Genomic DNA, 12,410 nt, shown 5'->3' on the forward strand with positions numbered 1-12,410 from the left:
CTACTTGGGAACGATTTCAAGATGATTATGAAGCAGAATGGACGAGCGTTAGTCTGAAGATGTTGGACAGATTCGAAGTAGACTGGCTCTATTACAGGATTATGGACAGAACTGTGAAATGATTGCCCAGGGTTATCATTTTTAAGTGAGATAATTGTGTTAGCACTACAGGGTAACATTGCACTTCAATAGTTGGCTGTAATCAGGGGTTTAACTGGGCCCCCTGAATGAATACTGACCACCACCCTTTCTATAATAATCCCATGATAATCTCAGCATGATTTCTCCCCCAGCTGTCAATCATGATGCTTCATCACATTTTAATTTAGACTATTTGTAACCAGCACCTTTTGTAACAATATAAGTCTTCAGGAGCTGAATCAGTAGCTTTTTTTAGTCCAGCACAGCAACTGAGTTACTGGTCAAACACAAGCAGCTGAGCAAATGTATCACTCCTTTTTTTTTTTTTTTTTTTTTTTCCTCCAGTGCGTGAACAATGTTGTTCATGTGTTTTACAGCAACAGTTCCAAGATGCCAGAGCAATGATGGAGAGGTCAGATGATCTTATGAAACCTTTATCATTGTTGTGCATATACCGTAGGCCTACTGTGTATTATGTAAAGACATCACATTGTGAGACATGAGTGTGCATTTACAGTACTATACGCACTATTTACATAGCAGTTTAAGTCTTGTCACATTGCTTGATCAAAAAATACAAGTAAAGTATAACACATTGTAATGTTCTTTTAAATTGTAAAATAGTTGCAGATCTGGACGATTTGTTTTGAATAACTCGTCTGAAAAATGAGATGACACAATTGAACAGATGCAAAACTTCTTTCAGGAGGTGGTGACTTCAGACTTCTTCATACAGTGGTGGCCATCTAACTTTCAACACACAAACACACAGTTGGCAAATGAGTGTGGACCCCTGGGAAATGAGGTTGAGTGCCAAAGGGGTATGAGAGCAATTTTACTAATTTTATCGGAGAGGGAGAGCAAAACCAACAATGTTGATGTTTGCCTCAAATGTGCTCTAAATTTCCACTGGCTTTCACTCACACTTGCACTCTGAACATTCACTTGAGTTTCTGAATTTTACTAGAATTCAGTTGAACGTTTTCTCTCACATAAAAAATGCCACAGCCTCACTTTCACACACGAAATCCCCCATAAATTGGCAAGATTTGTGATACTCTTGATGCAATCATGCAGTGCAGTTATGATGCAATTAAAATGACACTATTATCATAAATCTAAGTTCAGGCTGTGTATATGAAAAACAGGTAAAATGAATGATCAGCTGGCACAGACTAAATACTGTATGTTAAAATGAGACTATTCTCGTCTGTGACGTCCTGTGTTCAAATACAAACTTACTACTCTGCCACCCGCCTCCTTCTCCTCCTACTCACCCTCCTCCTCCTCCTCCCCCCTGTTTGTGTCAGCTTAACGGAGACGACACGCAATGGAACACAGGTCATCCCGAGTAGTGGAGTCAGTCTGAAACGGGTGACTGTTACACTGTCAGTGCTGCAGCAGAGGAAATGCCTGGTGGACACTTGTTAGTCATTTAGCGAATTGATCTCTGAGGATCTGTGTTTCTCTGAACAAAGTGCGTGGAATAACTGAAGCTCCGTGACCCCCTCAGTGCGTCAAGATGCTCGGGATGAGTCGGAATTTTACTTTGACAACAGTGGCATTTGTTGGTGAGTAATAACTTGAAAGAAACGGTGCATTTGTGCGGATTGTCAGATGAAATAAGTGACAGGCGGAGAGAGCGCGTTTTTCTCAAGGTCTCCAGCGCATCTCTGCGCTCACGTTGTCCAGCAGCTGAGATCATCGCGCTCTGCGTAATTGACGACCAAAGCGACTAAAAGCATGCATTAGGTGTGTCACTCACGTTGCCTGCGCGCCCATTAAAAGGTGGTGGCACCACAGTGTCCTCGTAAACTGCCCCTAAATACTTTCCGTCCAGATTGCCCAGATGTTATTTCTTCTGACTGAAGGAAACCGCAGAGTAGGACTTAATTGATTCTACGTGCAGCAGCGTGGCATTGCCTCATATAATAGGAGACATTACAGTCAGTCAAATATTGCGCCTTAATTGAACGTTGCCCACGCCAGTGTTTACACACCAGTGTCAAGACATCCTGGAAAAGTAAATTGTGTTGCTACAGTGCAAAAATTTCTGCACTGTCATGTATTTTCACCATGTTTCTGCAGAGGCTTTGCAAAGCCTGTGTCATGTGAAATTATGTCATATTTGGATGAATGTTCCACAAATCATCAGTGGTGATTCAATTCAGATTTTTATAAGGTGAAAAGTGAAATGAATATTGACTTTACAGCAGCTTTAAGAGGAGCTGGGGCTCTGTTAGTAATGGATCATATCTGTGTTGGTACTGGGGAGTCCCTCTGGTGATGGGATGTGATCTCAGGTTTTGCTCCAGAGCAGCAGTAGTGAATTAACTTCTAGGTCATGTCCAAGTAGATCAAACATGAGGGAAAGTACCGGCAAAGTCAAGAAAAACCACTCCTCTAAGTTTGGAGGGGGGAGAGAGAGAAGAAAGAGGAGGAGAGCAAAGTAAACAGTGCATGTCTCTCTTTAATTCTCAGATTCCTACGCTTACATGTGATACTGGCTTGTGATGGTCATTAGAGAATTGAGTTAGAGGTGGAGATAAATGTGTGTGCGTGTCCTCTACTCTCTCGCGTCTCTCTCTCTCTCTCTTCTCTCTCGCTCCTATCGCTCTCTCTCTCTCTCTCTCTCTCTCCTCTCTCTCTCTCTCTCTCTCCTCTCCCTCTCCTCTCTCTCTCTTACTTTGTTTTGTGCCTAAGATTTCAACAACAGTCATCAATCCATCCACAATCCAAAGACAATCCAGATCACGTTTACAACAACTTGCCAGTCTGCCCCCCCCTCCAGTCAGGTTGCTGCAGGTAATCAAACAATGATGTTCTCTCTGACTGTGCGACTTTACGCTGATTGTGAATAAGACTACTTAACTGAACTACTATAGTGTTCTGTTATTGCCTTATGTCCATTCCTTCACGCTCCTCCTGGAGCTAAGTTCAGTCCTATAGTCTGACCTGGAGGACTATGACCTCATTTGGGTTACACAGGGGTGGAAGACCACGCTGGGAGATCCTGTGTTGTGCTATCGGAGCTACCTTCGCCTGCTTCAGAGGCCCACATGTGGTTATTGAAGTGGCAGCATTTAATCTCTGTAAATTCCTAACGGAGATGGGGCTACAGGTGGTTTGAGTTTGGTTAGTGCAGAGGACAGGGGCATCTGGCTTCAATCAGTATGTGTCAGACCAGAGTGACCAAGCTTACTAAGGATGTCAACACCTTTACTTCAGACTAGGACTGCAACTAATGATTACTTTTTTTTAATTTAGTTAACCAATCAATCACCCAGTCTATAAGATGTAAGGAAAAAGTCTGAGCCCAAGATGATGTCTTCAAATTGCTCATTTTATTTGGCAAATGGTCCAAAATAGAAGTGAAACTATAGGTTGATTAATTGATTGGTCAATTGATAGAAAAACAATTGGCAAGTTCTGTAATATAACTGTAATATAAAATGCCAATGCTTCTGAAATGAGAGGATTTGCTGCTTTTCTTTATCATATATCCTCTTTTTTCATTATCTTTTAATTCAGTTCAGTTTCATTTGTATAGACCCAAATCATAACATACATTATCTCAAGGCACTTTCCAGGGTAAGGTCAAGACCTTACAATATTATAGAGAAAAACCCAACAGTTCCCATAATGAGCAAGCACTTGATGACAGTGGAGAGGAAAAAAATTCCCTTTTAACAGGAAGAAACCTCTTCTGATCATTAATCATTTGTTATAAGAATATTAGAATATAGTAAAATGTCCAGAACTTTGCAGATCCCAGGATAATTTCATCAAATATCTTGTTTTGTCTGTTGAATTGTCCAAACCCCAAATGTTTTAAAGACCAGTGTAAAACAGGAAAAAGCTGGAAAATCAAAGAAGCAGGAAGCAGCAAATGTTTGATATTTTTACTTGATATATGACTTAAGCAATCAATCAATTAGGGCTGCGTCTTATTTTCATGATCTTATTTTCATGATCTTATTTTCATGATCCTCTCTTTTCCTCTTTGCTGTGCATGTGATTGAGTTGAAACTGCTTTTCGGAGCCTAACCCTCCTCTACACTGCAGCCTGCAGAGCATCATGGAGATCACACATGATGAGATGTGGGTTTGTCACATGTGAGAAATAGCCACCGGACATTATGGAGTTTCTTTAACACACTAGACGTTGCATGTTCATCTGGTGGGTAAGTTAGCCACAACATAGACTACATGTTCCTCTTGCTTGAGAATATATTTAATCTCTTAGCCTTTGTAACATTTTTCTGCCACAAAGATGGAGAGAGGAGGTGAAAGGTTAGTCGAACACAAACTGATTTAGATTCCCTGACATTCCTTTGGGGACTGGGATATTTTTTTTTCCTGCAGTTTCTCACATCTCAGATTTGGGAATTTGTCTTTTCTCTGCATTTTTGTGAGCACACAGCAAACTGCATTGGACGAACACAGCAGACAGTTAATTCATTGAAAGCCGTAAGGTCAAGGGATATAAGTCTTCAGACATTAAAGCACTGAATTCAATTTATGAGCCTGGCGAGACTGAGTAGTGAACTCGGCCATTGCCGTCATTAGCAATTTATCTTCTCCTCTTCGTCCTCTGCTTTCTCTACTATCTTTCATTTGAATCAGCTTACTCTGTCGGCCGCAGCAATCAGAGGTAATTTGACATAAACTAAGTAATTAAGATCGGATTATTCTCTTCAGCATCTCTGATGTGTTCATTTTTAGCATATTTATTTTTTCTATGTTTCAAGTTTAGTCATTGTCTCAGAGAAAAAAATATGCACTCACTTAGAAGATGTGAAGGGAACTTAAGTTTACTGTCCTGACTTCTGCTGGTTGCATCATAACACTCAGAAACCTTTAGTTACTGTCATCATGACCATTCACATACAGTGGGCATGTGTCTGTTGGTGTCAACAGGAAGCACATTGTTTACTCTACAGTTGATTGCTTAATTGCAGGAAATGATTTCTTTAGAGCTGCTTTGTGCAGCATTCTCCAAATTCTACAGACAGGTTTTGTGCAACTTATGGTTCTCAGAAGAGACAAATACAGTTGATCTGGGGGGTTTCTGACACTGGGCACCTCCCCAAGACAAAACTGACACAACTTGCTGCAAAATTATCTATTAGCAGTTTCTGCTTGCAGTGTACCAAAGGATCTACTGACAATTATAACCGGAGTGTTTTGACATCGAAGAAAACTTAAAAATGTTAGGTTTCTCAGACAAGTCTGAGAAACGTGTAAGGAGCGTCTCTCTTCTATGACCTTTAACTGGATTTAGATAAGATAATTGTGTAATATGTGACAGTGATATCCCCAGGAATATGTGCTATCATATCTGTATGTCTCTCCCTCCAAGTCCCCACTTCAACAAATTTGAACATCTCCAATTAACCTGTGCATGGTCCTTTATGTGTTGCCCAGAGAAACATGTTTCAGCCTTAAGTTGCATGAAATTGAAGCTGTTTGACTTTTGAGTTTTGTTGACTCTGGAGTAACTAGCAGCAAATAGGAATTGAGATACAAAATGGTTTTGGACATTTTAAAATCATCATCTATCATATAATTTCAAACCACATATGACTATATCAGCAGTGTTTACACCCACATTCTTTCTTTGGATGTCATCAAAACAGAAAAGGGGCAAGTTCAGTACAGGAGACTATTCCTTTCTGTTTTCAGAGATCAGAAGTCTTGAATAAGAAGAAAGAGTGCTGAAAGACAGACAGGACACGGTGTCAAACATCAAAACAGACGAGAGATACTGTCACCCGAGACAATTCCTGTCTGTCTTGGTAAATATGAGATAAGGGGGCAAAACAGGAACCTCGTTTCTTCTCCTGACCTGAAAGAGTTGGGGCTGCAAACAAAACTGAAGCAACAAAGCATTAAGATTGGACATGTGATGGAGCATTAATCTTGATGGCGAAACGGTTTCAGACACTAGTTAACAACTCTTTCAATTATACTGACGCCTTAAAATAAGTACACTCAAATTTGAGATCTATGTGTTTGGATTTTGAGGAAAAAAGTGATGTAACTGTGTTAATGAAAGAATTAACATTGAACGTAAACCTCTTTTCATCTGAACCTATGAACGGACATCAAAGAAAACAAGAATCTATACCAGAAGAGATTGAATGTGACACAGGAAATCCAGAAGCCCCTTTTGACTGACTCATAAGGGGCCCTACATATAAATCTGCTCTGAATTGTCTGCAGCTCACTGCAAAGTAAGGAGCTGAATTAGGAATGGTTAATGGTTAATGTTTTGATGATCAGTTACATCACTTGTAACTTGTAAATGCAAAACATTCACTTGTTACAACTTCTCAAATGTGGGGATTTGTCTTTTGTTTATTTTAATGTGATTTTAAACTGAATTTCTTTTAGTTTTTTCAGTTTGTCAGATAAAACAAGCAATTTGAATACATCACCTGGGGTTTGTTTGAAACATTGAGACAGTTTCAGTATTTTGTGACATTTTAGATAGTGAAATGAACTGTTATTTGCAGCCTTACATTAGTGTTCATCAGCCTGTCATCTTGTTTTGTTTATTACATTTATTTATCAGACAGGGACCGCGTAAAGAACATTAGAGGAGAGAAGCTGTGCAGTGTACCAGATCTAGCCAATAGCTAGCAGGTAACACAATACGACAATCATACAATCAGGAATACAAATTTCATTCATTGCAACAACAATGTCACCCCGATACCACCACACCCAGGACATGCACACCGCAGCTCTCCCTCCCTAAACATTCAAAGTCAACAAAGAGTCCCTTAGCCAATCTTATGTGTAATGATGAGAGTGATAGGCACATGGTTGACATAGAAAGGGTGTATTTTGTTTTAGGAAATGTCAACATTTAAATTTAACTACTTAACCTCGTTTGGCATTCGTTTTGAGTGACAGTGAACTTATCTGGTTGGTATCACATGAAGCTGGTTCAGATGAAAACAACCTCATGCTCACACAGGTGGCTGAAAATAGCCAATCTTGCAGGAAGTTATGTGGATGAACACAAAACAGAAGAGCATATATTTCCATGCAGATGTGCTAGTCAAGGGGGAGGTTCAAATATTCGCACCCAAGCCTGTGAAACCACAAAGGCCACCCACATGACTTACTTTCATACTCTGCTGCCTCAAACAGCTAAAGATGTATAACTGTCTCTGATTCTGCATGATACTAGAGTTTGCAGAGTGGAAGATGTGAATGTTCAGGTAAAGCTGGTATATTTATAACATCAGTCACAGCTTTCCTGGCACTGGTCAAAGCTGATAACAGTTGCACCTTTAAGTCTTGTTATTTAGCTTACATTGAGTTGCTAGTCTGAGACAAAACATCTAAAAAGGGATTTATTTTATTTTGTTGGACATTTTACACTATAGTTATGAACAGGAAAAGTGGAGAAAGAGAGAAATGGGTATGCAATGCAACAAAGGTCCCCAGTCTCATTCTGACTGGGGACCCTTGGGTGACAGGATATGTGTATAAACATTGCGGTCATTGGATGTAACCATTTTTACAGCTTTGTTTCTGCATCATATAAATTCTGACTGACTTGGTAACATAGAAATGTACAAGTGGCTTTGACATCTTAGATCCTCAGTTAAATCTAATTAAGGATCTGATTACTCACAGGTTCTGTGTGCAATTAATCATCAAAAATAAAAAAATAGCAAAGACTGAAAATTACATTTTCTCAGCTGAATGTGTGTCTCTGCCTAAAAGCAAGCAAGAAGCAGTGCCTTTTCCAGATCAGACACTGTCTGACCACCTGTCAGTCACTTTCTAATTCAGATTAAAAGGGTATAGACATATAAACAAAGATGGGCACGGTGTAACTAAGCCTGGACTTAGCTGAAACATTTACATGACTCAAACCTATTTTATTTATTTTATTTTCATAAAAAAATTACATTACCTGGTTAGAAATTCTTAAAATTACATCTATGCCACCTCCCTGATATTTCAATCAGGGAGGTGGCATAGATGTAATTTTAAGAACAGACTCACATGCTTTAAACTCAGATTTTAGGTGAGCACAGAGAGGTGAATGTGAAAATCTTTTAGTGTCAAACTCTGAACGTGCGTCATTCAGTCAGAGGATTACTCCTGATGATTTTGGCGATTCAGAGACTACCCCTTTTCACTTCTTCACTAATAGTTCAACATCTATATAACGTATCGGCACACAACTTAAGACAGACTTCTGTGGTTTTCAGAGGGTGAAGCCTAATGACTTTGACGATATACGCACCATTGTGCCTAATTACAGCCTCACAGAGCCACAAACATAGCTGCAGTCTCTCAGTCTCTCTTTTTCCTTGTTAACCAATGTTAGTGGTGTGGCTCTATGGATGGAAATGTAGGTTGGTCCACCACTTTGGTCCAGACTGAAATATCTCAGCAAGTACTTGGTGGATTCCCATGACTTTTTCCAGAGACATTCATGGTTCTCAGAGGAGGAATCAGAATGACTAGGGTGATCCCCTGACTTTTCCTCTAGCGCCACCAGCAGGCTGTTTGAGGTTCAGAACGAAAATTGGACGGATTACCATGCAGTTTGGACATTCTTCATCTTTGTTAACTTTGGTGAAGTTATACACTGTTCATTAAGTCAGTCTGCTGATATTATCACAAACTACTTACGCTAAGTAGTTGTTACCTTGAATGGCAAGAAAGTTAAGTTTGACTTTTCATCTACCATCATCAAATCAAAATTAGTCCGTTACTTTGGTTTAAAGAACAGTCTGTTTTTTTCTTTACAATGAGCGTTGTAGCCTCGCAGAACTGCAGGGCTGAAGGCTCTTGATCTTGTTACAGTATGAACTGCAAATAAAGAAAAGTGACTGATGACTGTTAGGAACACACACCAGGGTTGGGTTCTACCACATAACTAAGTCATCACTGAATCATTTTTCTATCTTTGACAGTGGCAGACAGAAAGAAAAGGAACCTCAGGGTTGGCAAGGTGATGGCTGTGCCGAACTGTTTCTGTTAAATGACTAATATATGGCAAATATGAGATCACCCCCACCAGTCTTATGGTTTTAGCAGTGACATGTAGAACTTAGTTTCCCCTGTCATTCTTGCAAAGTTGCAAAGATACTGTACAGTAGATATATTATCTGTTTGTCATCATTTGGTTGAGAATCAGTTAACATTTCTTTCAAATGTTGACTGTGCCATTAACTGATTGACTAAAGGTGGGGTTCCATCCACCTGTTTTTATCGGCATTTTCAATTTGCAAATAATAATACAAAGAAACCTCAGTGGAAATACCAGAAATTCAAAAAAATATTGAAATATTGCAAACAAATTCGCTTGGCTGAAGTTGAAAAGTTGGTGTGTTGACAAAAGCCAAATGTGACACGGTGCAATGGAAACAGACTCAGCAAATTAGGTGGAAGCAGATGGAAACATCAGATCCATGTGGCGCAATAATGAGACTGTTCCTTAAATGAAAACATGAAACAAAAATGAATGTTTCTTACATTGTGTTTCACTGTTTGAGGTTTGACTGATGCTCTTTTAATTACCTCTTCTTTTACAATGCTTTTAATGGCACTGGAGAATCAGTGCCACTGGCTGTTTATCCTGATGGACTGTCTCGTCATATTTGCATAATAGCATTGTAAGGAAACATTGGCAATAATTACCAGTTTCTTTTGCCAAATTTTTTAGAATTCGGTCAATAATCACATTGAATCTGATTGTGTTTAAATAGCAGGGGATATCTCCACCAAGAGTTTGAGCCTCTAAGCCCAAAAGTAAACACTAAGACTCCCCAGATAGTGAGATAAGTGTAGGATAATCCCCAAACTTCACCCAACACCATCCACACACTCAAGAAAGAAAACTGATATCTGTCACAAAAGGTGTTCAAATAAACAAGACCCCCGTGAAGGTGCAACATCGCATGTCGTGTCGGCTTACGTAGGTCTTACCCTCCACACAAGGTCAAGCCACACACAGCCACGCACAGACACACGTTGAAGACATAAAAGCATTCAGCATCTGTTTCACACTTCATCACTCGTCACCACTTTTCTTCAGACTGATACAATTTCAGGATTTCAGGAGCATCATCTTAACCCTGTTAAGCACTGGAATAATTGTTTCCATATTGAAGAAATGTCTAAAATGCTTTACAAAAGAAACAAGAAATCATTGACAGGCACACACAGGGCCAACATTTGTTTGATTTGCACGATTTCGTTTGTCCCTTCAGTCAGCCACTCTCTGCCATGTCCACAGATAGTGTATGCCGAAGTATTTTTCAGTCTCATGACCTCTGGCACTGCACAGTTGTTGTGAGGCATCAAGGGCAAAGAGGAGGGAGGTGGAGGCAGCAGCTGAGTAGAAAGGGAGGCAAAGGGGAAAGCCTAAAGGAGGTTGTCAGGAGGGGAAAGCTACTGGCGAAATGACAGGGAGTTCGGAGGGGAGGTCCATATCCGAGAATGTGTGGTGGGAGGAGATTGCAGTTTTGTCAGTTTGAGCAAAATCAAGGATAAGAGTGAAAAGTGCAGAGATGAAAGAGAGAGCAAACAACTACTACTTCTGTTTTTGAAAAAGGGAAGAGGGTTAGCAGTGTTTCCTCTAGGTTTTTTTTAAGCAGTGGGGGGCATGCTCTCGGGGGAGGGGGGGGGTAGAATCAGTGGCAAAGTTTGCACCAGGCTGAGAGCACTTGATTTTCAGCGTTATATAGTTTACACTCACATCACATCTGATTACAAGTGTGAACATTAAAATATTATTTTTTACCTAACCATCATCATTTACGAGTCAGTAAAAGGCTTATGATAGGCTACCTGACTAGCGTCTTCTTCATCTGTTGTCTTTCTCTTCGTAGAGAAGTATCTGAACAAGCTCATCTGAAAATGCAGTCAGCAGTTAATACATAATGACGTGTAGATATTAGCTTAATGCTAATATCTACATTCATTTAGCAGTGGTGGGCCACCACTGCTAATTGAATGTAGAGGAAACACTGGGGTTAGTCATCTCTGCCGTCAAGATGTTCATATGTTTAGAAAGAAAAATTGGTTGTGAACATTTTCCAGAAGGAGCAATATGAGCCAGAGTAGTTCAATATATGGAAACATATGAAAATTTGTTTTCTTTCCCAATAAGGAAAGAAATTCATTGAATGTACAGTTAAGTGTGGACAACTAAACAAGATTTGGTTAAAACAACACTGACTCTTAGTACACCCGCTGTACTGCGACCATTAACTCAGATCTCTTCCCTAAGCCTTATTTTTGCATGCCATGCCTCCTTTGGTACTAAGAAAGGAAAGCAATTATTCTGGAAAATTATGAGGACAGTATCACCGTGAATGTAACTATAACACAGCCAGTGTTAAACTTTAATCATTTCCCAGAATTGACATTGATTTGAAAAGCCCTCTCTGTTTTGGGTGTAGTTGTGATTAAGTGATTTGTAAAACAGGATTTAGGCCTGTCCAGAGTCATTTCCTTGTTTTTACCAGTGTGTGCCAATCAAAACCCCACATCATCTTGCAAGACACACACACACACACACACACACAGACATTTCTCCCCAAACCAGTTTCTTGCTGTATTAGGGGGACACCCGTTCCACTTGCTCTACAAAGACGTGATGAATATAAAAATGTGGCCAATATAACAAACCATACCCAACACACTACATGTTTATTTGTCAAAAATACAGTTTTTGTCAAAGCAAGCTGTTTCAGTGTTAAAAGCAATATAGTTAAATTAATCTTTTTTTTTTTTTAAAGACATCAGGAAAGTCTTTGTATGTAGTCATGTCCTCGTCTGTTCTATGGAGGTCCCTGCTTCGATAGGTCAATGCAGCATCCTGAAAGAAACATTTCAAAAGCAGTTTGGCACTTAAAGAGCATTATGCAACATTTTTTATTTCTTTCTTGTATTTTCAAAATTACTACAAATAGTTGATAAGGTTGGAATGTATGTGTACGTGCTGGTGTTGAGGGCCTGGTCCAAACACACACACACACACACACACACACACACACACACACACACACACACACACACACACACACACATACACACACACACATGCTTGTAGTCCTCTAGGGTCTCACTACCTGCGAAGTGCTGATAGCTTAGATCCTGGTTAGATCTCTCTCTCTCTCTCTCTCTCTCTCTCTCTCCTTCTCTCTCTCTCTCTCTCTCTCTCTCTCTCTCTCTCTGTGTTTGCAGCCAGAGCAATGCTGCATCCGCATCTGTGCACCAGGCCAGTC

At 39.9% G+C, this 12,410-nt stretch overlaps 1 protein-coding gene across 1 annotated transcript in view; it reads left to right on the forward strand.

The window, feature by feature from the left end:
* Nucleotides 1-1,456: 1,456 nt before the first annotated feature.
* Nucleotides 1,457-12,410, forward strand: part of itga1 (integrin subunit alpha 1) — a 48,329-nt gene continuing 37,375 nt past the window's right edge. The window contains exon 1 of the mRNA XM_022769830.1: nt 1,457-1,712. Within this exon, the coding sequence (XP_022625551.1) occupies nt 1,664-1,712 (49 nt within the window). The 5' untranslated portion in view covers nt 1,457-1,663. The remainder of the gene's footprint in view (nt 1,713-12,410) is intronic.

The sequence above is a fragment of the Seriola dumerili genome, unplaced genomic scaffold (genome assembly GCF_002260705.1).
Source record: "Seriola dumerili isolate Sdu_G_001 unplaced genomic scaffold, Sdu_1.0 BDQW01005691.1, whole genome shotgun sequence".
NCBI classification, from domain to species: Eukaryota; Metazoa; Chordata; class Actinopteri; order Carangiformes; family Carangidae; genus Seriola; species Seriola dumerili.